We start from the raw sequence: 26,680 nt of genomic DNA on the forward strand, positions 1-26,680 counted from the left end.
TGACTCAGTTTTCCATCCTTCTGAGGTGGGTAAAATGAGGGCCCAGATTGTTGGGGACAATTGGCTGACCCTGTAAACCACTCAGAGAGGGCTGTAAAGCACTGTGGAGTGGTATATAAGCCTAAATGTTATTGCTATAGTGGAGATGGGTGGCATAAAAATTAATAAACACAACCTGTCAGTTAAAAAATTAGAGTGGCACCCAAAACTTGTAATAAAAGCTATAAGTTCAATGTTTCAGTAGAATGAACGCCTCTAGAGACTTAGCCAGTAGCTGAGTGCAGATATTAAGATGTTTCCAAGCTCACATGACTCAGAAACTAAAACATGTTGAATTTAGGTACAGTAATAGAAATGCAAATCTCAGTGGAAGAATACTAAATGTAATTAATTAAACTGCAATTAAACTGTACCTTAGAATTGTTGATGAACATATCTTTTCTTTTTATGTACACTGAGAGCATATGCACCAAGATAAATTCCTTGTGTGTCCAATCACACTTGGCCAATAAAAAAAATCTATTAAATGTTATACACGAGAAAATTGGTATTAGATATTCTATAACTCATGTACTAATCCAATCATGATATAGTGGACAATTCATTTTCTAAAAATTGTTTAAAATATAAAGGTTAGCTTGGATCCTGTTTCTGCAATTGGCATTGCTGTAAAGCTCAACAATTCTGGAAAATTATTCACAGCAGAATGAAGCAAATCTTAAAAGGTGAATAAAAGTAATCCTTTTCAACTTCAGCATTTATATTATATATTCCCATATTCCCACAAAATAGCCCAGATTAGCTTTGTACATGCTAACTGCTGCGAAGATATTTTATGCCTTTTATTAGAAAGGATGTCTCATCCCTTCTAAGAATGGCTCACCAAATTGTAGGAATACAATTCAAAATCTAGAATAAACTTGTTATTTTAAAAGTAAATCTGACAGAATTTAGAATAGAATAGAATAGAATTTTTTATTGACCAAGTGTGATTGGACACACAAGGAAGTTGGTCTTGGTGCATACGCTCTCAGCGTACATAAAAGATACGTTCATCAAGAATCATAAGGTACAACACTTAATGATCGTCATAGCCCACTAAAGCAACCAGGAAACAATATCAATATAAATCGTAACCAACAAAGCTACAGTCATAAGTGGAAGGAGATGAATGGTGGGAACGATGAGAAGATTAATAGTAGTGCAGACTTAGTAAATAGTTTGACAGTGTTGAGGGAATTATTTGTGATGGTGTTCAGGAAAAAAATTGTTCTTGTGTCTAGTTGTTCTGGTGTGCAGTGCTCTATAGCGTCATTTTGAGGGTAGGAGTTGAAACAGTTTATGTTGAAGATGCGAGGGGTTTGTAAATATTTTCACAGCCCTCTTTTTGACTCGTGCAGTATACAGGTCCTCAGTGGAAGGCAGGTTGGTAGCAATAGTTTTTTGTGCAGTTCTAATTATCCTCTGAAGTCTGTGTCTGTTTTGTTCGGTTGCAGAACCAAACCAGACAGTTATAGGGGTGCAGATGACAGATGCAGTAATTCCTCTGTAGAACTGAATCAGCAGCTCCTTGGGCAGTTTGAGCTTTCTGAGTTGGCGCAGAAAGAACATTCCTCGTTGTGCTTTTCTGATGACGTTTTTGATGTTAGCTGTCCATTTTAGATCTTGCAATATGGTCGAACCTAGAAATTTGAAGGTCTCTACTGTTGATACTGTGTTGTCTAATATTGTAAGAGATGGTAGTATGGGAGGGTTTCTCCTAAAGTCCACCACCATTTCTACGGTTTTAAGTTGTTCAGTTTCAGATTATTCCGGTCGCACCTCCCGTCTGTATGTGGATTAATCATTGCCTCAAATGAGACCGATCACTGTTGTGTCATCTGCAAACTTCAGTAGTTTAACAGATGGATCATTAGACATGCAGTCATTGGTATACAGAGAGAAGAGAAGTGGGGAGAGCACACAGCCTTGGGGGGAGCCCCTGTGCTAATTATACAGGTATCTGATGTGATTCTGCTTAGCTGCACCTGCTGGTTCCTGTTTGTTAGGAAGATTATGATCCATTTACAAGTGTGTTCAGGTACCTGTAGCTGGTTTAGCTTAGTTAGAAGTGTCTGGAATGATGGTATTGGATGCTGAACTAAAATCTACAAAGAGGACCCTTGTGTAGGTCTTTGGAGATTCAGGATGTTGTAGGATGTAGTGCAGAACCATATTAACAGCATCGTCTGTTGATCTATTTGCTCCACATGCAAATTGCAGGGGGTCTAACAGTGGATCCCTGATTGTTTTCAAGTGGGACAGCACTAGCCTTTCAAAGGTTTTCATGACTACAGATGTTAGAGAAGAAGAAGGCCGTGAAAATATTTGCAGATCCCTCACATCCTGGACATAAACTGTTTCAATTCCTAACCTCAAAACGACGCTATAGAGCACTGCACACCAGAACAACTAGACACAAGAACAGTTTTTCCCCGAAGGCCATCACTCTGCTAAACAAATAATTCCCTCAACACTGTCAGACTATTTACTGAATCTGCACTACTATTAATCATTTCATAGTTCCCATCACCAACCTCTTTCCACTTATGACTGTATGACTATAACTTGTTGCTGGCAATCCTTATGATTTATATTGATATATTGACCATCAATTGTGTTGTAAATGTTGTACCTTGATGAACGTATCTTTTCTTTTATGTACACTGAGAGCATATGCACCAAGACAAATTCCTTGTGTGTCCAATCACACTTGGCCAATAAAATTCAATTCTATTCTATTCTATTCTATTCTATTCTATTCTATTCTATTCTATTCTATTCTATTCTATTCTAGAGCAACTGGTCTGTAGTCATTCAATTCCTTGATGGTGGGCTTCTTCAGCACTGGGATGATAGTAGAGCATTTGAAGCAAGAAGGAACATAGCACATCTCTAGTGATTTATTGAAAATATGGGTGAAGATGGGGGCCAATTGGTCAGCACAGACTTTTAAGCAAGAAGGAGTTATCTTGTCTGGGCCTGGAGCTTTTCCTGGCTTTTGTCTGTGATACAGGTCTTGTGGGTGAGTGTCATGCGGGCATGTGCGGGTGAGGGGCGGGGCACATAGAATTATGGGTGTGGGCACAAGCATGCGCAACCCCCCTGCACTCTCCCCCCCCCCGCGCTTTTCACACGCAATGGCAAAAATGTTAGTCATCACTGGTCTAACGTATTCTTGCCTTTAGTGCAGGAGTGTCCAAACTTGGCAACTTTTAAGACTTGTGGATTCAACAAGGGATTTCCCCCCTATTTATCCTGCTTCCATCTTTATGTATTTTTTCTTTAAAAGTTCAGCAAAAATGTATTTAAAAACAAAAGATGTTTCCATGCTCATTCTTTTCAGTACTTTACATGGGCTTTTACAAGGATGCAAAAATATCAAAAGCAAACAGCACAGCGGTCCTACCATTAGCTTACCAGCTTTCCTAGGGAGAACAATTGAGATTACACACTGAGAAGGAAAACTGTTTTCTTTACCTTCAGGAAAGAACCAGGCCGCGTGCTGGATGATGGGTTCAACAACAGCGACCACATGGACTGAAGTTGCTGCTGCCATTTCTGCAAGAGACCTGGGGAGAGAAGACCAGTGGCTTTAAAGATGTTCTCAGCAATCAAGGAAGCAATCCTGCTCACTGGGGTCAAACACAGGGATCAATGGATGCCCAGTGGAATGTCTAGGTGGCTGCCAACTGTTTATTGGGCACAATTGAGGGGTTTAAGGGCCACTCCCTCTGGGGGCTTCTTCTCTTGCCCAGCTTTCAGGAGAAGTTCTTCTGAAGATGCTGCCTGAGGCTTTTACACACCAATGGGACAGAGCTTTCCCCTGTGTTGCTTTTAGGCGAAACTGTGCGTACTCTCAAGTGTTACCTTTGGCCCCTCGGTTCTTCCTGCATTCTGAAAATCTGCGGAGCTCAACTTTTTAACTAATCTTAGGACTTGCAGAACTGAATAATAAAAACCTTCTTTGTCATGCTATTAATCTTTCTTGCACAAAAACGAAGAAATGGCACAGAAATACTCAGTACTCACTTTTTATGCAGTGATTTAGTTTGTGCTGGACCTTTTCCATTCAAGAGCTAGGCAAAAATATAACCCTACAAATATTTAAGATTTGCTGCTCCTTGGCCAAGGAAACCCTAGCCGAAGAAGAGCTACTAAAGACAACAGAAGTAGAACGGCCAGTGGTGATTGGCCGATTCTGGCCGATTTGGCAATTCAAGTATTAGAATTCAACACTTACCCTTCATTCTTGGCCCACAACAAATTTGGGCCCAGCACGATAGCAATGTTGCTAGGAGTCATCTTGTTAACATCACTAAACTGTGCGAGTTTTGCAAGGAATTTGATTAAATACCTGCAAGGAATAATCAGTATTAGGCTCTATGGAGAAACAAAGGCATCACTGGTCACAGGAAAACTGAAATCCAAGATATTCAGCTCAGACTGTCCCAGATGGAAATACGGTACAAAAATTCCACAAAAGCATTGTGAATTTCAATTCTTGTCTGGACAGGAGCAGAAAAATAAGAGTGGGAAACTCTTTGGAGGGCTTACTCATGGGACTTCAGAGCCCCTTCCATTGCCTCATGTCCCAGAGCATAACTGACAATTGGTACAGTCTGGCTTCTATGATCTGCATTCTCTAGACTAGAGTTTGTACTGCAAACTTAAACGTGGCAAAAATGCAGACCACCCCATTTCCAAGGGAGGCCATACTATTACAATGAGCACATTCTTTGAGCTTCTGCATCCTGGAATTCTCCGTTTTAAAGCCAAGGAGAGAAGACGGATCCATTTGGAAAGCCTTCGAGCACTTGACTTACCTGAAGTTGGCCAGGTTAGGCTTTGGCAATTTCTGGCAAATCCTCCACAGGTCCTGCAGTTTCTTATCCTGGTCCTGGATGCTGAGGGAAAACAAAATGTTCTCTTGAAACTCACCTAAGGGATAGGTTTGCACTTTACTTACAAAGCTGTTATCTGCTGTTCCCGAAGAAAATCTAAAATTGGAATATCCTACCCTATCTGCTTAGAAATATTAACCAGTTTGCAGGAAAATAATGCAACAGTAGTCTCTGTTTTTATTATTATTGTTATTATTATCAAATTTATTTGCTGCTCATCTTGCTCTGTATGCATAAGAAAAATATCAGAAAAACAAAATACCAATTAGTCAATGTAGGCTTGAGACAGAAGTCTGATCATTATTTATTTTTAAACCATCTCTTTGTGAGGCTACTCTGTGCAGCTTACAACAGTAAGCCAGAAAAAAAAAGATAAAACAATATGAAAACACAACATTGTTGCTTTAAAAAGAACAGTGAAAGAAATTCAAGGAGAAAATCAAGAAAGTGATTTTCAAGCACAACGTCAAAGCCTTTTCAAGCATCAGCAAGGCAAAACCAGAGATCCTCGGAGAAACCAGCCTTACTTTGCAACCTGGGTCCACTCTTCATAAAGGGCATAGGTCATCAGTGGTTCCGGCAGCTCCCTCAGGTAGGACTTCAGAGCCCCTTAAGCAAAAACAAGGAGGGAGAGTCAAAGCAAAGCAGGCTGAGTGCCGCAGCTGTAACAAAACAGAGTTGGAAGGGACCTTGGAGCTCATCAAGTCCAACCCCCTGCTCACGCATGAGACCTATACTAGGGATTCGAACCGCTGAACTGCCGACCTTTCTGATCAACAACGGACATGCCGTAGCTAGGCTACAAAAGAATCCAAGCAGCTCTTGAGTTTACAACAAGATGATCAGTGCAGCTACCCAGGAGGGCCACCTATCTCCTGCCCAGAGGAGTTGAGGTGAAACCCCTTCTTTTAAACCCACATCTATAATTTAAAAAGCATGTTTAAAAATATGTTTCTATCATTTGCTCCTACACTTGATTTTTAAATGGCAGAAAACTAAATTTTAAATAGGTGGCAGTCGGCTCAACAGCAGTAAGAGTGAAAGGAATCTAGAAGTCCTTGCACACAACCACTTAAGTATGAGCCAGCCATGTGCTGCAGCTGCTAAAAAGCCAAACCAGTCATAGGCTGCATCAACAGAGGGATGGTATCAAGATCATGTGAAGAGATACTACTGTTTTATACTGTACTGGTAAAACAACACTTGGTATATTGTGTCAGGATTTGGTCTTCATGATATAAAAAAGATGTTGCGAGTCTAGGAAGAGTGCAGAGAAAGGCAACATAGATGTTTAGGGGACTGATCATTAGGCTAAAATGTATGTAGAATGGTTGCAGGAATGTCTAGTCTAACAAACAGGAGGACTAGGAGCCATAGGATAGTGTCCCAATATATGAAGGGCTGTCACAGAGAAAGTGGGGGGATTTAACCTATTCACCAAAGCATCCGAAAGCAGGACAAGAGGTAACAGATGGAAATCAATGTCCCCCACCCAGAGTCATGCTTCAGGCCACACATTTAATACATTTAATAGTATGATAGACACAGGGGGACCCCTAGAATATCTCACTTTTGGGGGAAGAAGCAGAAATAGTCTGGAACAAATTCACCAAGTGGGGCAGAAACTAATGGAGAAAAGCAACCAATGGGGAGGACCTCAGTTGTGGCCAATTTTGAAGCCACCAAAAAAGTATGCCCATTAGTGCTGTCCGTCTCTCTCTCTCTCTCTCTTCTTTTGGGGTCCACTTACCAGCCACAGCATGAGGGTCTGAATAAAACTCATCCAGGTGCGAGGAGGAGCAGTCCAGTGCTGCCTTTAGCTTCTTTAGCTTGGAGGCTCCAGCAGCAATGCGGAATAAGCCCTGGGGAGGAGAGGAAACACACCATTCCCTTAGCCAAGGTCCCTCTGGGATCCACACTGCTTAACTCCCCATTTCAAGAAAAAAGATCTCCCTTCTAAGACGTTGATGCTGCAAGACATCCGGGAAGAAACCAGAGTCAGTTTGGCTGAGCTCGTGCACCACTTGGGGACACGCTGAGCTGGGGCCGTCGAGATCCTGATGGAACGTGATGCCATTTCTTTAAGCCACTCAGACACAGGAGGATCAGCTGGGAGAAAGTTCTGTCCTTCTTAGGCCATTATGGCAAAAGACAGCTCGAAAACCTATCTCAGCTAAGTGACTCTTCCCTATTTCTTCTTGGAATATTCTGTGAACAGAACTTGTGCTTCAAAACAGGAGCATCCCCCCCCCGCCTCCCCCCCCGGAACAAATGGATGCTACAATGATGGCCACAAAGCTGACAGCTTTTCACAAGTGAACTCTGACCTCAACTCGGACATCCTGTATGTCCCTTCTTGTTGCGGTTTAAGTCTGTTCCCCCTAAAATCCTGATTGGTCAACAGTTCCAACACTTTCTAAAATCTGAGACGGAATGTGGGCTCCTTCTCACACCACTGCTGCAAGAAGCTGTGGCTCTTGGGGGTGGGAGTGGGGGAGGGCATCCATTCTTGTATGTCCTGGGGACAAGGCTGAAAGACACCTGATGCAGACAGAGGTAGGGACCAAGTTCCTAAATACCAAAATACGATGTTGAACCTGCATGCAGCTTTCTGCTCCAACACCCATGTTTGAGAAGGCGAATGGATGAGCCTGAAGGGGAAGCAAATCGGCCTAGATATGAAGCCCAAGACAACTCAGACCCCTCACCCACCTCCTCTTTCATGCCTGTTTCCAAGAGCATCATCACGCAGGCCTCAATGGGGACAGCAATTTCTCGGCCGCTACGCTTGAGGTGCTCCTCCAGGGGGGTCCCGAAAGCTGGTTTCTCAGTCCATTTGTCTAGTTAGAGAAGCAGAAATAAAAATCAGCCACAAAACTGGGAAACCACCATCCAGAATGTGGGGGGGGGGAAGTGATCTGCAGTATGGTGGTCCTTAGGCATCATACAAGAAGAACTGAACCATTTGATGGCAGAGCCCTTTAAATTTTGTCCCCGGGAAGAACCAGAAGCCAAGTCTGCAGCCTGCGAGCGATCAATCTAGAAGTATACAGGCTGAGGTGGCTGGATTGGACGGGGCTCTCAGCTGACCAAGAGAGTTGGCTGCTATGCTATGTGGGGCTGGGCTGGGCTTTTCCAACGGAACTGCTTAGGTGAATGCCAGAATGCCGCCACAACCACCATGCTTAGGGAGCAAAATCGAATGACAGATAATCAACCCAGGGAGATTTTTTTGCAGTTTGTCAGAAAACATAATACAGTTGCTAGAAAACATGTGATTTGGGACCAGGAACTAAAACAAGATAGTGATGTTGGCTGCAACAACAATTGAGGCATGCTGTCAATTATCAGGTAATTTAATTAAGCAGTAAACCTTCCTCAGTTTTTCTTGCTATGGTTGCCAGTCCTTGAGGTCTTTGTGGCAAGGGATGCTAAAAGCAGGGTGGGTTGCCACAGGGGTGAGAGCAGGTAGCTAAAGGCAGGAAGAGCCACCCCTCGTTGAATTACGTGGCCCAGGTGAGCTATTCTTGAAAGGAAAGGTGATTTCTCTGTGATCAGAGTTTCCTCCCAGGAAAAAAGATGGTGACAATTCTGTCCAATCAGAAATAGCAATAGCCCTTAGACTTATATACCGCTTCATAGAGCTTCACGGCCCACTTTAAGTGGTTTACAGTGTCAGCCTCTTGCCACCAATAATCTGGGTCATTTTATTGACCTCGGATGAAAGGCTGAGTCAACCTTAAGCCGGTCAGGATCGAGCTCTTTAACAGATTAACAGACCTTATAAGTCATATAGTCCAACTCGCCGCTGAAGCAGGAGACTCTAAACCAGGGGTGTCAAACTTGCGGCCTGCGGGCATCACATGCTGGCCATGCTCACCCCCAGTTTAGCATAGGGGGGGAAAGTTGTGATATGTCACGCGACATGTTGTGGCAAGTTTGACACCCCTGCCCTACACCATTTTTGACAGATGACTCCTGGCAGTGGGAAGTTTTCCTGCAATACTGCATTCCAACCACTGGGCCATCAGGGCTCCTAGAAAGCTGTTCAACAGCTTTTTCCATTGCAATATTGTAATCCAACTGCTGGCAATCCAGCCACCACCCAATTATGGGTGACTTCAACTTTGCTCTGAAGCCCAGGTTTCCTTCTGAGGCTCTGGGTTAGGCGTGTATGTCTGTATGCGTGTGTGCACGTGCCTGACCATTTGGACTATTTTTGACCAGAGCTGCTGGAAGTCCCAAGTTGCAATTAAAAAAAAAAGAGTTTGTAATTGCATAGGTTACCCTGAGCTTCAAGCTGATTGGGCAACGAGTAAATAAATAAAAAAATAAATATATTTTCTCAATTAAACAATCTGGAGAGTGATGTGAGTTTTGCCAAATGGCCCAGAGAAATAATTTCAATTCTCTCCAGTCTGTTTAGTACATTTAACACCCTTTCAATTCTCTTCTCTTCCAAATCAAGAGATTAAGACAGAGGCGCCTGAGCAGATGGTTAGTTATTCAGGAAGAACTTAGAAAGGAGAAGTCTGGAAGCTCTCCGAGACATGGGATGCTGTCTTCAACCCCCTGCAGACAAAAATGGTGAATACTTGATGGCCCACTCCGAAGCAGCGTTGGAAGGTGCCACAGAAGCCACCTGGCTCCATGCAGCCCTGAATTAAACCTCTCCAATAGGCTGGGATGGAACAGATTGAGAGAAACTAGACCCTGAAATAATGCTTTCTGCAAAGCTGTGCTTGTATCACAACCTTCAGCATTGGTGCCCAGCAAGGCAAGAAAACAACAACAACAACAATGCTCTTCTAATGTTGCTGAACTACAAAGGCCAGCAGCCCCAACTGCAAGGTCAGAGGGTGGGAGTTGTTGCTTGGCAGTCTCAAAAGGACCACAAAGTCCATCCCTGGAAGGCAGAACCTGCCACTGTTTAGGGTAACTTCCCTCCCTCATTACGCTGCTTCACATAATGAATTTATGAAACCTATGGCCTTCATCGGTGGCTTGTAAAGGAGTGTTTCATTTTTTGAAGTTTAGAATATTAGCAGTACACATGTCATTTCAGGGCTAGTTAGCCACAGCCACGACTAATTTACCTTGAGAAACTAAATACTATATATTTTACTTGATTTTTACGTGATTTCATATTTGTTGCCATTTTTATTGTTAACTGCCTACAGTATATTTTATATGATGGCAAAGTTGCTTCTCAGAGTGAGCCGGGTGGCATATAAATTTAAAAAAACAAACAAAGCAGATAGAAAAACAATTCAGCCTTCTTAGGACAACGGTAGCTCAGCTAACCAGCTATTTATTGGGATACTTGTGGGATTCCTCTATCTTTGAAAGCTTCAAGGTCAAACAGCTCCTCCTCCTCTTCCCTGCAGGATCTGCTAAATTGTTCTGGAGGTCGGTGATTGGGAAGTCGCAATGGCTTCCCAGCAGCCATGTTTTAAGAAGGCTGTTTTGCATGTGCATTCATGTGCCATCTTTAAGGGCAGGACTCCACACAAAAACTTTTGCAAGCAGGAGGCTTTGATCCAACATCTCTGGGAAGAGATGCTGATCAGAGCAGACTTCGCCAAGAACTTCACATATTCCCAAAAAGGTGACTGAGGAAAAGCACCAGGTACCGGGAGAGAGACAATGGGTCCGCCAACTGGCCAAGGAGTGGGCTGTCATGCCTCACCTGTCCAAGGAATGGTAATGCTCTGGAGGAGCTTCAGACGAGTTCCTAGGGATTGGTTAGTGGATTAAGAGGGAACTGGGAGGGTTTCAGGGATGCAGCTGTAAAAGGAAGGGATAATTTGGGAAGATTAAGCATCATTAAGAAAACTCCGGTGTTTTCACTCAAGAAGGACAGCATGCGGAAAGGGGGCGAAGTAAACTGGGAGGTGGAGAAGGAGGAGGAGGAGGAAGAGTGCAGAGATGGCACAGGCAAAGCAGGAGGCAGAGCATGGAGTTACTTTACCTTGATGGGCCTGGATTTCAGGGAGCACCTTTTCTAAGACTGCTAATGCTTTTCTATGGTAATCTGCTTGAGCTTCTAATAACTGAGAACAAAACCCATATTTTAAAACAAAAGTTAGCACTGAATGAACAGAACAGCAAACAGACAGAAGGTTTAAGCAGGTAAAATGCATGTCCCAGAATAAGGTAGGCTACCCGGGGAGCAGTTACTCACCGAGACAAAGTGCCTTGCGTAGTCACCTTCTTTGGAAATGAAGTTATACATATCTGCAGCAAGTTGGTCCTGGAGATTTTGGGAAGGGGTGTAGGAAAAAAAAGATGCATGTTAGCAACAGAAGACACCGCCTCAGATGAAACAAACGAAAGGTTAAAATGTTATAGCATTTCTGTAGTTACTTACCAAGCACATCTAAATTATATTAAAGTAACCAAAGTATCTTTACAATCCCCAAGGCATGTCACCCATAATGTTTTGAAATTGAAAGTTGAAAAGTTTGACACGCCCTACCACTGCCTTACCCAGCAGCCCTCTGGGATAGGCACAGAAATCTGGCTGAGTAAAGTGAACAGGCAGACAGATCCTGAATCAGGCCTCCAGGACAATGAAGTTAGGACATGAAAAGGGAGGCAAACCACAATCCCATTGGGTCCTTTGCATTCTTCGTGAAAATGACCACATCTTGCGTAAGGAGGAGCATAAGGTCCAGGAATCAATGGCCTTACCAAAACTTCCCTTTCAGAAAAAAATGAATTCTGTATCTTGCATTCATTGTCTCCTGTGCCTATTTTAAATGTGTATAATCACAGTCCGTTGCCTCCAATACAATTAATACAGGAAAACTGATTCAATATTGGCTTAAAATTTCCTACCATTTTTACATGATCAAAATAATTTGTGCAAAAAGTATAAACAAAACTACACACTACACTTTATTAAAAATCAGATAAAAGGAAGCATGCAGTGATGCTTAAATGTTGGTGAACCCCTTTAAATTTTCAATATTTCTGTAACATAAAACAGGGATGTTGGTGGGCTTCCTTGCTCAAACTGCCCGTTTCAGACCCTCTCACAGCATTTCTATAAGATTATGGTTGAGACTTTGACTCGGCCATTCCAAAACATTGACTTTCTTCTGCTTTAACAATTCTTTGGTCCTACCAATTGGATATTTGGGATCATTGTCGTGTTGCATGATCCACTTTCTCTTGAGCTTCAAATCAGAGTTCTCTGACTCTAGAATTTGGTAATACAATTCAGGATTCCTAATTCTATCAATGATGAAAGTCATCCTGGTCCAGACACAGAAAGCAGAGCCAAACCACGATGCTGCCACCATCACATTTGTTGGTTCTTATCCTGGAATGCAAAGATTTGCCTTTCAACCAATATTTTTCATTCAACTCCAAAATGTATATTTGGCTCGCAACCATCTTCAGAACATCGTTCAGCTTCGGGATGGTCTGGACCAAAATTGCGGTGACGCGGGTGAGACGGCTGAGGGTGGTCTTGGTGACATTTTATGGGATGAGTTTGACCCTGTGGCTCCCGAGGACATGGACAGGTTGTTGGGTAGGTTGAATGCCACCACGTGTTTACTGGACCCGTGCCCCTCCTGGTTGGTGCTGGCCACTCAGGAGGTGACACGAGGCTGGCTCCAGGCAATTACGAGCGCTTCCTTGGTGGAGGGAGTCTTCCCGGCCGCCTTGAAAGAGGCGGTGGTGAGACCCCTCCTCAAGGAGCCTTCCTGACCCGCTGTTTTAGGTAATTATCGTCCGGTCTCCAACCTTCGCTTTGCGGCGAAGGTTGTAGAGAGTATGGTGGCATATCAGCTTCCCTTACACCTGGATGAAACTGTCTATCTAGACCCGTTCCAGTCTGGCTTCCGGCCCGGTTACAGCACTGAGACGGCTTTGGTCGCGTTGGTGGATGATCTCTGGAGGGCCAGGGATAGGGGATGTTCCTCTGCCCTGGTCCTATTAGACCTCTCAGCGGCTTTCGATACCATCGACCATGGTATCCTGCTGCGCCGGTTGGGGGGATTGGGAGTGGGAGGCACCGTTTATCGGTGGTTCTCCTCCTATCTCTCCGATCGGTCGCAGACGGTGTTGACAGGGGGGCAGAGGTCGACCCCGAGGTGCCTCACTTGTGGGGTGCCGCAGGGGTCGATCCTCTCGCCCCTTCTGTTCAACATCTATATGAAGCCGCTGGGTGAGATCATCAGTGGCTTCGGTGTGAGGTACCAGCTGTACGCTGATGACACCCAGCTGTACTTTTCCACACCGGGCCACCCCAACGAAGCTATCGAAGTGTTGTCCCGGTGCTTGGAGGCCGTACGGGTCTGGATGGGGAGAAATAGGCTCAAGCTCAATCCCTCCAAGACAGAGTGGCTGTGGATGCCGGCATCCCGGTACAGTCAGCTGAGTCCTCGGCTGACTGTTGGGGGCGAGTCATTGGCCCCGATGGAAGGGGTGCGCAACTTGGGCGTCCTCCTGGATGAACGGCTGTCTTTTGAAGACCATTTGACGGCCGTCTCCAGGAGAGCGTTTACCAGGTCCGCCTGGTGCGCCAGTTGCGCCTTTCTAGACCGGGATGCCTATGCACGATCACTCACGCCATCGTGACGTCTCGCCTGGATTACTGCAATGCTCTCTACATGGGGCTCCCCTTGAAGGGCATCCGGAGGCTGCAGTTAGTTCAGAATGCAGCTGCGCGGGTTATAGAGGGAGCCCCTCGTGGCTCCCGTATGACACCAATCCTGCGCAGACTGCACTGGCTACCTGTGGCCTTCCGGGTGCGCTTCAAGGTTTTGGTAACCACCTTCAAAGCGCTCCATGGCATAGGGCCGGGTTATCTACGGGACCGCCTACTGCTACCTAATACCTCTCACCGACCCGTGCGCTCTCACAGAGAGGGACTCCTCAGGGTGCCGTCAGCTAGGCAGTGCCGTCTGGCGACGCCCAGGGGAAGGGCCTTCTCTGTGGGGGCTCCCACCCTCTGGAACGAACTCCCCCCAGGACTTCGTCAACTTCCGGACCTCCGAACCTTCCGTCGCGAGCTCAAGACACATTTATTCATCTGTGCAGGACTGGCCTAGATTTTAAATTTATAGGGGTTTTAAATTGGTTTTAATATTTATATTTATATTTTAAAATTTGGCATTAGAATAAGTTTTTTAATGGTTATTTTAATGTGTATATGAATGTTTTATTTGCCTGTGAACCGCCCTGAGTCCTTCGGGAGATAGGGCGGTATACAAATATGAATAATAAATAAATAAATAAATAAACATTCTTCCAAAAGCCTTCTGGATTATCCACACAGTCTTTTGCAAACAGCAGATGGGCACCAATATCCTTTTGGAGATGCATGGCTTTCTCCTTGCAACCTTGATATACACACCACTGCTATTCGGCATTCTCCTGACGGTGGTGTAATAAACACTGACATTCACCAGTTTGAGTTGGTTCCTTACAGGTTACCCTGGGTTTGAGACCTTCTGGAGTATTATAGTCTTGCTCTTGCTGTGATCTTGGTTGGTTAACCATTCTTGGGGAAGGTAACAATGGTGTTGAACTGCCTCTATATATATATAATCTGTCCAATAGTGGATTGGTGGAGTCCAAACTCTTTGGAAATAATTTTGTAACCTTTTCCAGCCTGGTGAGCATCAACTGTCTTTCAAAAGGTCCTCAAAAATCTCCTTGGTTCAAGCCAGGTGTCAGCCATTTCCAGGTAAACCAGGCAGGAAACACAACCAGATGGGCTAATTCTATTTTATTGTAAAGCTACAATGAACAGAATCTTGCCAGTCTGAAAGTACAAATCTGCTACCATCTCTTTTTATAGCCTGATTAATCTGGGTGGGTCCTTCCTAAATCCCTTTCTCTGACTGTTAAGCCACTTGTCCCTCTCTCTCTCTTCTGATCATTCTCTGGGCAGCAACTCTTCCCTCCAGGTCATTCTCACATTCCATTACACCATGATACATTTCCATACAGCCATGGTGTGAAGATCAGACTTTGATAGTGAATATCCAGAACTCTGTTCTCGAAAGAAGGCAGGCTCTCCCACACTTGTACCTCATTATTATCCCATTGACTGAAAGACCTGACTCTAACTTCCCCTTCAAATGAACTGGTAATCCTAGAGAGGTTCACATACTTTTGCCATACACAAATATGGAGTTTGGATCATTTTCCTCAAGAAATGAACAAACAGGTGTACATTTTTAACTCATTTGTTTATCTGGGTTCTCTTTACCTAGGTCAGAGGTCTGCAAACTTGGCTCTTTTAAGACTTGTGGACTTCAACTTCAGCAAAGCTGGCTGAGGTCTTCAGCAAAGTTGGCTGAGAAACTCTGGGAGTTGAAGTCCACAAGTCTTAAAAGAGCCAAGTTTGCAGACCCCTGACCTAGCTTTAGGATCTGTGTGGACGATAGACCATGTTCTAGGTCATATTTATGCAGAAATATTGAAAATTCAAAATGGTTCACATTTGTATCTTTGCTGCTAGCCACTGTATTTTTTTCTTCATCTGGACTAATGGATTGTCTGCCCTTCATTTTATGGAGACTTTAGTGGTAATGTGTTAAATCAAACACAAGAACACCGGCTTTGTTCCACAGAGATTGGCTGACATCTGCTCTTGATCACAGCTGTGGGTGTAGTTTCTAATCTTAAGGCTGTAAATATTTGGCAAGATTAGAGAAGGTTAATTGGGTAAATTATGATCCATGGACAGCTTGGTTGTCATTATAAGATTCTTACCTCTCCCTGGATCCCAATTATCAAGTGATGTTTGCAGCTGCTTAGATTCCAATGGAATCGCTGGTATCGAGAGGGGACTTTTTGCCTCTGGTGGCTCAGCAGACTAAGCAGTCTGTTATTAACAGCAGCTGCTTGCAATTACTGTAGGTTCAAGTCCCACCAGGCCCAAGGTTGACTCAGCCTTCCATCCTTTATAAGGTAGGTAAAATGAGGACCCAGATTGTTGGGGGCAATAAAAAGTTGACTTTGTATATAATATACAAATGGATGAAGACTATTGCTTGACATAGCGTAAGCCGCCCTGAGTCTTCGGAGAAGGGCGGGATATAAATGCAAATTAAAAAAAAAATCACTTTTGGCAGACTTTGAGCCACTTTGTTGCCTTCACAGATCCATCCATCACCTGACCTGAACACTTTTGGGGAGAGAAGTGTAAAAACTGAGCAGATGACCAATGCCACTCTTAACTGAGGGTAAGTCCAATTCTGGGAGAACTGTATGAAAAAGCATCTCTGAAGGAAGTTATGAGGAGAATTGAGCGCCGAATTGCAGCAATTCAAATATAACGTTGGACAGCAAACCCAAGCAAGCAAAAGAGCTAATGGGGGTATTTGTTTGTTTCTAGACTGCCCATCTCCCCTCAAGGGCGGTATAACTCAGCTTGACTGAAAAGCTCCTTCCTACTAGTTCTAGAGCAGGGTTTCTCAACTTCAGAGACTTCAACTCCCAGAATGCTTTAAGATTCGTTATTCTTAGAATAAATGATTTATTCATTCTTTAAGATGTATGTGGAGTTTTAGAAATTGAAGTCTTAAAACTGTTGAGATGGAGGAATGCCGTTCTCAGGAGGCCAAGAACAGTTCTCATCCAGGGCTGGCATTAGTCAGGCAAGGAACCTCTTCCTCTGTCCTGAATGGAATTCACCTGCTAGGCTGCTGTGAGAGGCATAAAAGACACCAATAAGTAAGCTCCAGGTGCAAAATCCTTTTGGTGACAATTCCCCTGAAAATCAAGAACATGGCCTTCTGTCCTGGGTGTTTTGAGTGTCCCAAAGGTGCTTTTCCCCAAAGGCAACTGGACTTTCTTAGATTTTTTTTTCCTTTGAAAATGTTTCCAAGAAGCTTCTTCATTTCTAAGTTTCAGTTCCTTTGAAGTTTCAGTTCCTTTGAAATGTTTTTAAAAGAAAAAAACTCAAGATAGTCCAGCTGCTTTTTGGAAAAAAACGCCTTTGATACAGCCGTGACCTGGATGATTGAGAATCTCCATTTTACTAGGCAGGGAAATGTAAAACTTCTCCAAGCATCCATCAATTCTCCATCAGACATTGGAGCAAAAATTCACTTAAGAACACACCTTGCATTGCTCTACTTTATTTCCAGCTTCATCCATCTCCTCCTTGAGGGAATCTATCTTAGATGGGAGCCCTTGGAAGTTAGTAGCTGAGGTTTTGTGGGCCTGGTTCCACCTGTATAAGAGAAAGCAAACATCCAGAAAGAATTCCAGGGGAGAAAACACTTATGAAGGATGAATGGTCTTCCTAAACTTCCAAAGCTCAAACTGCCCAAGAAGCTGCTGATCCAGTTCTACAGAGGAATTATTGAGTCTGTCATCTGCACCTCTATAACTGCCTGGTTTGGTTCTGCAACCCAACAAGACAGACACAGACTTCAGAGGATCATTAGAACTGCAGAAAAAACAATGGCTACCAACCTGCCTTCCATTGAGGACCTGTATACTGCACGAATCAAGAAGAGGGCCGTGAAAATATTTACAGACCCCTCGCATCCTGGACATAAGCTCTTTCAACTCCTACTCTCAAAATGACGCTATAGAGCACTGCACCCCAGAACAACAAGACACAAGAACAGTTTTTCCCCCGAAGGCCATCACTCTGCTAAACAAATAATTCCCTCAACACTGTCAAACTATTTACTAAGTCTGCACTACTATTAATCTTCTCATCATTCCTATCACCCATCTCCTTCCACTTATGACTGTAACTTTATTGCTTGTATCCTTATGATTTATATTGATATTGATCGTTTCCTGATTGCTTATTTGCACCCTATGACTATCATTAAGTGTTGTACCTTAACATTCTTGACGAATGTATCTTGTCTTTTTATGTACACTGAGAGCATATGCACCAAAGATAAATTCCTTGTGTGTCCAATCACTTGGCCAATAAAGAATTCAATTCTATTCTATTCTAGCCACCCTGCCCAAGTCCTGTTCTTCCATAGTGAATCTTTGTTCTCCTTGCAGAGGCATCTTGTACAGAGCAGGATCCTCAAATGAAACTACTTATGAAGAGGCAAGCAGGAAGTGAAGAAATAGAGTCCATGAGCTGAATATATCCTCGAGACAGAACTTATGGGGAAGATGTCTGGTCTTTTACGCCAACTAAGTAAACATGTCACGCCAACTGCATGCTACATAGATGTGGGACCTAGAAAGCCACGCTACTGCTAATGTACGTGGGCTCCTATTCAAAGCATGACAACATTACTGACAGTAGAGGATCCATTCTATTGCATTCTGGCACAGAGATGGTGTGGCTGATGGGTAAGGGCTTGTGGCAACTGGAATTCAGTTGGGAGCCCGCTTGGCTACTCGAGCAGAAAGCTGTCTTCTGTGCCAGATTACCATATTATGGGAGAGTTAATGTTGCCGTAGTGAACAATAAATCCACCTCACTGAAACACTTTCTTTTACTCATGGCGCAAACATGCCTATAGGTACATTGACTTTGGATGGGAGCTGATAATCTCCAGGGCAGCTAAGCTAAGTGAGGAGACACGGCAGTCTCTCTCTCCTCCGAAGGCCGGATGTGGTGTGAAGATCAACTAGAATCTTTGTAGCTCACGGTTGAAATGAGGGGTCCTTGAGGTTCTCTGGGCTTGGTTGCTTTCTTGCAGATGTTTCATTACCCAAATTAGGTCCCCGGATGGTGTTACCTAGTTTGGGTAATGAATAGGGTGGATAAAAATTGATGATTAAAAAAAAATTAAAAATGGATTTTTTTAATTTAAATCAAATTTATTTTTATTTTTATCAAATTTATTTTAATAAAATGCTTTTGGAATAAAAATCTGTCTAAATATAGTTTTCTATTTAAGATACATTTATAATTTAATTTATTCAGCATGAAATGGAGCTCAGTTATGTATCATGAGGCTGCATATTCTGCAATGATGGGACTGTCGGTGAGTCAACAGCAGGTCAGAGGAGGAGCTGCTACGGGATGGAGATGACCGTTGCTCTTTATAAATTATAATTTAAATCGAGTTGATTTAAATCAAGCCTTTTTACTAGAGATTTAAATTGACTTATTTAAATCAAATCCACCCTGGTAATGAAACATCTGCAAACTAACAGCCAAGCTCAGAGAGTGCCAAGGATTCCTCAGGTCAATTCTGGAGCAAATGTGCTTGGCAAGGAAGGTGAACTGAGACTTCCTGAGCATAAAAAGGAACAGGAGAGTTGTACTTTACCGAGCTCTTGCAGAGTCCCAGTCTAGGACCAGCTTAGCAAGCTGCTTCCTCTGTTTCTGAATATTGGGGATTTCCATCTGCAAGCAGAGACAACAGGAAACTGACATTTGACACTAACTATACAACTATTATATTTATCCAACCCTCTCACCCTCCCCAAAAGTTGCTGCTTTTATTACTCTTCCTGGTAAGAATGCGGGGACGCCTGGGTCAGGACCGATGGGGACAGCTGGAGCCGCTTACCTCGCTGAGTTGATTCAGTGGTTCCAAAACATCCTTTTCAACCTGCATCTCGTGGTGAGAGAGCTCCATTGCAAGTCTATTCTCCGCTTCTCCACAAGTCTCCAGCATTTTCCTACAAACAAAGAAAACCATCATTGGCTTAATTCGGTTTGCACAAAAGAGTGGAAGGAGCAAAATTTATTTTGCATATTTTAACTTGTTACAATTCTCCAACCATTTCTCAAGCAGCTCAGGAAGGTGTGAATGGATGGGAGAGCCTTTACTCTCAGAGGTGCCTGTGGAAAAAGGAGTCTAAGGGGAGGTTAAAGGAACCATCCAGAGCAGGGGTCTCTAACCGTGGCAACTTAAAGCCTGGAGGACTTCAACTCCCAGAATTCCCCAGCCAGAATTCTGGGAATTGAAGTCCTCCAGGCTTAAAGTTGCCAAGGTTGGAGACTCCTGGTCCAGACTGTGCTAACCCAACTGTGTCTCTCAGGCTGAAATCATCAGACGGGAAGAATGGCTGTAGAGGTACAAAAGATTAAGCCGTTTCTGCCCCTCTGGGTTTCAAAAGTGTGCAAAAAATATGGTCTGCTGCATATACAGGGAGTTCTCGACTTACAACAGTTCATTTAGTGACCGAAGTTGCAAAGGCACTGAAAAAAGTGACTTATGATCATTTTTTACGCTTATAACTGTTGTAGCATCCCCATGGCCACATGATCAAAATTAAAATGCTTGGCAACTGGCTCGGCTGCAGTGTCCCAGGGTCATGGGATCGCCCTTTGCGACCTCCTGACAACCCAAGTCAATGGGGAAGCCAGATTCACCTAACAACTGTGTTACCAACTGCAGTAATTCACTTAACAGCTGCGGCAAGGAAGGTTGTAAAATGAGGGAAAACTCACTTAACAACTGTCTTGCTTAGCAACAGAAATTCTGGGCTCAATTGTGATTGTAAGTCGAGGACTCCCTGCACAGGGAGAAGAGAAAATTTGGCTGCTGTTTAGCAAGGAGAAAGCTGAAGACTTCTTAGGCGTTAAGGGCTGGCCACTTTGTTCACTTATGATTGCTGAGCTGTTTTTCCGGCTGGACTGAACCTTCGCGACACAAATTACAATTGAAAACATTAAAACAATAAATATAAAAGCAACCACCAATAAGAGGAGGAAAACTGTGTAAATAAGCAGCAACTTTACAGAAACTTCAATCCCAAACAAACAGGACAGGCTTTATTAACAGTGGGCCCACAATGAGCGCCAGACCAATTCCTTGAGGAAAGGAATTGGACTCCACCCATAAGCCAGGCCCTGCCCCCCTTTTCATCCACAGTCTTTGCTGGTGGGGCATCTAAAGGGCCTCAGAGGACATTTTAAGGTAAAGGGGTGACCATATGAAAGACAGCCTTGAGGCAATTCGGATTGATTGATTGATGCACCTTGTCTTTGGGACACGCAATGCTTAGAGCCACTTGCCATTTTGCTAAAAGCCACATGAAAACAGCTTCTTGCTCTAAGAATCCATGACTATAAGATGGCTTCTTCAGCAACTGTGTTTTGTGAGGTGACAGCTTACATGGCAGAAAGGGGAAAGTGAGCCTGACCCTCAGAGACTGCAGTGTCTCAATTTGTGAAGAGCCCAAGGATGATGGGCAACTCCAGAAAGGAGGTTCAGCTCTTACCCCAGGAGCGTTTCCTCACTGAGCTGCTGGGCACCTTCCTGCATGTTCTGAGCGAAAGTCGTGAGGGGAAGCTTCTTCTGCAAAGGAAAAGAAAGGCAGCTCCTAGCAAGGTAAATATTCCAAACTTCCTAACAGTCAGGACGAAACGTGGCACCTGCCAGCTCACACGCACAACCTGAGAGAGAAATCAGGGGACAATCGCAGGAAGGAGGAAAGAAAGCTCAGCTCTGATGGTTGGACAGAGACTTTGAGAAATGTCAGCTCCAGAAAGGTAGGTATGACAAACAACATGGGGCATGCAAAGGACACACTCTGCCAGTCTCTCCTGGGGAAGCCGTGGGTTGCCCTGCAAACGAAAGCAGGCCTTTCTGCTAGGCTCTCGAAGCTGCTCTGTGCATCGGAAACGAGGGCCCAGAACCGCTATCTGGTGAGAAGGAAGCCGCTCTGAGGAGGAGAGGCTGTGCTGGGTGAGGGCCTGTAGGGCTCACCCTGCATGAAGCTGGGAGCCCATGCAAAGCAACTGGGCAGTGGTGGAGGCTTCCTTTGCAGGGGTTTCTTTCTCTTTTCGTTATTTTTGGCTTCGTATTTTGTAGTTCCTTCTTCTTCTTTTTTGCATGTTAGAGCAATACAAAGTAGTAAATAAATTTAAAAAAAAGAACACCAAGGCCAATTCTGCTATCCTGCGGGAAGAGAGGAAATAGGGACGCACAGGAAGGGGCTGGAGAGGGGAAATCTACAGGGAAGGGCTACTCACGTGTCTCTTTTCAGCCTCAGTTCCATACTGTCCTTGCAAACACATCACGAGCCGCTTACAGGAATTGTGGCAAACGGACCTCACGTTGTCAAGACGCCGCTCAATCTAGCCGGAGAGCAAACGGGACAGGATAAAGCGAGGCATGTCATTAAATGAACAATCGCCAGTCGAGGACTACCTGTATGCCCAAATGTAACTGCTCTTTCATCTGTCCTTTCGGTCTGCTCCCTTTCATCCCCCAAGCTATGCAGCTACCTAATGCTCCTTCCTCAGTTCTATGTATCATGCGCAGGGTGAGTTGTATTCCATACCCGATTACATGCTCACATTTTTATTTAGAACTTTAAAGTATTTGGTGAGAGCCACTTTGGTGCAGTGATGAAGGTGTCGGCTTGGAAGGCAGAAGGAAGTGACTTCCAGGCCTTCCTTAGGCATGAAAGCCGGCTGGGTGACTTTGGGTCACTCACTCAGAGAGAGTGAGTGAGTTTCAGAGTCATTGCTGGGAGAAAAATACGAGCAGGAGTATTGAGTAGGTTTGCCGCCACCATGCGTTGAATAAAGTGTGTTGAAAGGGCAGCCTGGAATAATATACTAAGCCAATATTGGCAGTTGTTGACTTATGACCACAATTGAGCCCAACATTTCCGTTGCTAAGCAAGACAGTTGTTAAATGAATTTTACGACCTTTCTTGCCAGAGTTGTTCAGTGAATCACTGCGGTTGTTAAGTCAGTAACACAGTTCTCAAGTGAATCTGGTTCCCCATTGACTTTGCTTGTCCGATGGTCGCAAAAGGGGATTGCATGAAACCCCCCTCGGGACCGTCATAAATATGAGTCAATTACCAAGTGGCTGAATTTTAATTATGTGACCATGGGGATGCTGCAACAGTCATAACTCACTTTTCTCAGAATAGAATAGAATAGAATAGAATAGAATTTTTTATTGGCCAAGTGTGATTGGACACACAAGGAATTTGTCTTGGTGCATATGCTCTCAGTGTACATAAAAGAAAAGATACGTTCATCAAGGTACAACATTTACAACACAAATGATGGTCAATATATCAATATAAATCATAAGGATTGCCAGCAACAAGTTACAGCCATACAGTCATAAGTGGAAAGAGATTGGTGATGGAAACTATGAGATGATTAATAGTAGTGCAGATTCAGTAAATAGTCTGACAGTGTTGAGGGAATTATTTGTTTAGCAGAGTGATGGCCTTCGGGGAAAAACTGTTCTTGTGTCTAGTTGTTCTGGTGTGCAGTGCTCTATAGCGTCGTTTTGAGGGTAGGAGTTGAAACAGTTTATGTCCAGGATGCGAGGGGTCTGTAAATATTTTCACGGCCCTCTTCTTGATTCGTGCAGTATACAGGTCCTCAATGGAAGGCAGGTTGGTAGCAATTATTTTTTCTGCAGTTCTAATTATCCTCTGAAGTCTGTGTTTTTCTTGTTGGGTTGCAGAACCGAACCAGACAGTTATAGAGGTGCAAATGACAGACTCAATAATTCCTCTGTAGAACTGGATCAGCAGCTCCTTGGGCAGTTTGAGCTTACTGAGTTGGCGCAGAAAGAACATTCTTTGTTGTCCTTTTTTAATGATGTTTTTGATGTTAGCTGTCCATTTGAGATCTTGCGATATGATAGAACCTAGAAATTTGAAGGTTTCTACTGTTGATACTGTGTTGTCAAGTATTGTGAGAGGTGGAAGTATGGAAGGGTTTTTCCTAAAGTCTACCACCATTTCTACGGTTTTGAGTGTGTTCAGTTCCAGATTGTTTTGGTTGCACCACAAGGCTAGTCGTTCGACCTCTCGTCTATATGCGGATTCGTCATTGTCTCGAATGAGACCAATCACTGTTGTGTCATCTGCGAACTTCAGTAGCTTAACAGATGGATCATTGGAGATGCAGTCATTGGTATACAGAGAGAAGAGAAGTGGGGAGAGCACACAGCCTTGGGGGGCCCCTGTGCTAATTGTACAGGTATTTGATGTGATCTTGCTTAGCTTCACCTGCTGCTTCCTGTTTGTTAGGAAGCTTGTGATCCACTTACAAGTCTGTTCCGGTACTTGTAGCTGGTTTAGTTTAGTTAGAAGAATGTCTGGAATGATGGTATTGAATGCTGAACTAAAGTCTACAAAAAGGACCCTTGCATAGGTCTTTGGAGACTCAAGATGTTGTAGGATGTAGTGCAGAGCCATATTAATAGCATCATCTGTTGATCTATTTGCTCGGTATGCAAATTGCAATTTAAAGGTGACTTTAAACGGTCACTAAACGAAGTGTTGTCGAGGACTATCTGTACACTATAATAATATTCTACACTGACATGTTAGGACATCCTAGATCAGGGGTGTCAAATTGGCAGCCTGGATGCGTCACCCGCAGGCCATGCCCGCCCCAGCTCCACGAATGGGAAAAACGTCACAAAATGCCAAGTGATGGCAACGTGGCATGTCGAGTTTGACACCCCAGTACTACACTGACATGTTATGACATCTTAGGTTATTGAAGGATGCTTGGTGCATATGAAGACCAACAACAGCTGGAGAACTGGCAGCTGTGACTTCATACTGTTGCGAATAGATGATGATGATGTTGATGATGATAATAATAATATGATGATGACGAGTCTCTGAAGGACAGTGAAGAAGATGCAGTGAAGCTACTATGCCATGAAGGCTTACTGAGTACTAGAGAGACCAAACTGGCCCAAAAGAAAGAGCAAATGAAGAACAGAAGGAAAGAGACGTGGCAGGGCAAATATTACACGGCCGGTACATAAAAAAAGCAGGCAAAAGCAAAAACTGGCAGTGGGCAGGAAAGAGTAGGAAAGCTGAAGAAAGAGACAGAGGGGCTAATTCCACAAGACCAAACCTTATCAACATATAAAACCAGAACTGAGAAGACAGCAACAGACAGCAAATGCTGCTTCTGCAAAGAAGCTGAACAATCGGTGATCTACTTAGTTGCTACAAGAAGATCACACAGACTGCCTACAAACAAGAGCAGGACAACAGAGTGGGGCATTGGAAGATCTGCAAGAAATACCATTTGCTTGCGGGCAAGAACTCGCAGAATCAACAAATAGACGAAGAAAATGGAGAAGCTAAAATGTTCTGGTCTTGGGTGCAATTCTAAACATCTGGAGCACCACTTGGACTATGAGAGGCACTGACAAGAGCACTATCAATCAATTGCAAAAGACAGCTCATAACTTCACTAGGAACAGTTTCTATCCTGTGACAATACACCATCAGACAACATCTGCCTATTCCAGGGCCTTGGAAAGGACTTAATAGGTAGATAAAGATCCCAAATCTGGTCTAAACATTGGCTGACTGTGTGCCAAACTATAACAATACAATATTACTTATTATAATATATAGTATAATAATACTGCAATAATTTTAAGTACAGGTATAGCAATGAAATTTGGTCTAAGAAATGTGCTACAATAGCAATAAATTGGGGTAAAGTCACAAACATTAATGGATTGAAATGCTGAATGTCCAATCCATCAGAACAAAGCCTGGAGGTATCTGGGCATTTTACAGTTGGATAACATCAAGTATGAAGAAGTTAAAAATGTGATTAGTAAAGAATACATCCAAGGAGTGGGAAAAGTGCTGAAGATAAAATTGAATGGTGGAAGCACCATTAAAGTTAACCATACCTGAGCCATATCTGTCATACAATACATTGCTGGAATTATTAACTGGACACAAGCTGAACTGGACAGTTTGGGCCAAAAAAAAGAAGGAAAAAAGAAGAAAGCTAAAGGCTATTCACAATGCATGACGTCCCTGTAGTGATATTGATAGATTAATACCTCCCTTGCAGAATTGAGGCAGATATTTACTTCAAGTCAAACAGTCAAAGAATGAAACACGTGCATTCCCTGTTCATGTAAAAGAGCCAAGGACAAGTATTGATGATGCATGTTAAATATTGGAACTTACTGAACATGAACAGGAAACAAAACATGAACATAGAAATAATAAAAACATGACTGGAAAATGGAGAAGCTAAAGTGCTCTGGCTCTTAGGTGCAATCCCAAAACATCTGAAGGAAAAGCATTATATGGTCAATTTCTACCACAGTTAGAGGGGAAGGTGAATAGCAATAAAACCTGTGAATGACTTACATAACACATTAGATTTAAGTGTGATTCAAAAGAAGAAAGTGGACAATTGATGTGGCAATACCAGAGGATAGCAGAATACGAGAACTGAAGATCACAAAGTATTCAAAACTGAAAATATATGGCATAATCCAACCACGATGGTCCCAGTGGCGATCAGCACTCTGGCTTGCCATATGTTAGGCAGCACTTAGAACATCCGTGCATTGACAAAATCACCACAAAATCTCAATTACAAAATGTCACAGTGCTTGGATCCGCATATAGAGCACATTGGTACATGACACCTAGGTTCTTGGGAAGAACTTGATGGCTATGAAGGCCAACCTATGAAGGCCAACCTATGAAGGGAAGAACTTGATGGCTATGAAGGCCAACCTCAGCTAGGGAACTGGCAGCTGTGACACTAAACAAATGCACCAAAACAAATTCCTTATGTGTCCAATCACACTTGGCCAATAAAAATTCTATTCTATTCTATTCTATTCTATTCTATTCTATTCTATTCTATTCTATTCTATTCTATTCTATTCTATTCTATTCTAACAGTATCAATATCGTAAAGTCACAGATAAAAGGGGAAAATAACATACACATACATGGGAACTTGAACTTTGAGAACTGCCAGGTGAGGGGGTGAAACTATATACAACTCTTAATTAAGAAACTGAACGCTTCCAGATGGATGGCTCCTGGCAGCC

The 26,680-nt window shown here is 43.4% G+C and overlaps 1 protein-coding gene across 7 annotated transcripts in view; it reads right to left on the reverse strand.

The window, feature by feature from the left end:
* ARHGAP17 (Rho GTPase activating protein 17) overlaps positions 1 to 26,680 on the reverse strand; it is a 78,509-nt gene that overhangs the window by 10,969 nt on the left and 40,860 nt on the right. For all 7 annotated transcript variants that reach the window (XM_058157214.1, XM_058157213.1, XM_058157215.1 and 4 more), the window contains exons 3-15: positions 21,832 to 21,936; positions 21,078 to 21,154; positions 19,418 to 19,529; positions 19,175 to 19,251; positions 17,034 to 17,145; positions 11,128 to 11,196; positions 10,915 to 10,996; positions 7,656 to 7,783; positions 6,694 to 6,805; positions 5,471 to 5,552; positions 4,866 to 4,946; positions 4,283 to 4,396; positions 3,520 to 3,611 (exon numbers count right to left, since the gene is read on the reverse strand). In XM_058157214.1, the coding sequence (XP_058013197.1) occupies positions 3,520 to 3,611; positions 4,283 to 4,396; positions 4,866 to 4,946; positions 5,471 to 5,552; positions 6,694 to 6,805; positions 7,656 to 7,783; positions 10,915 to 10,996; positions 11,128 to 11,196; positions 17,034 to 17,145; positions 19,175 to 19,251; positions 19,418 to 19,529; positions 21,078 to 21,154; positions 21,832 to 21,936 (1,243 nt within the window). The remainder of the gene's footprint in view (positions 1 to 3,519; positions 3,612 to 4,282; positions 4,397 to 4,865; positions 4,947 to 5,470; positions 5,553 to 6,693; positions 6,806 to 7,655; positions 7,784 to 10,914; positions 10,997 to 11,127; positions 11,197 to 17,033; positions 17,146 to 19,174; positions 19,252 to 19,417; positions 19,530 to 21,077; positions 21,155 to 21,831; positions 21,937 to 26,680) is intronic.

The sequence above is a fragment of the Ahaetulla prasina genome, chromosome 14, assembly GCF_028640845.1.
Source record: "Ahaetulla prasina isolate Xishuangbanna chromosome 14, ASM2864084v1, whole genome shotgun sequence".
Taxonomy (NCBI): Eukaryota; Metazoa; Chordata; class Lepidosauria; order Squamata; family Colubridae; genus Ahaetulla; species Ahaetulla prasina.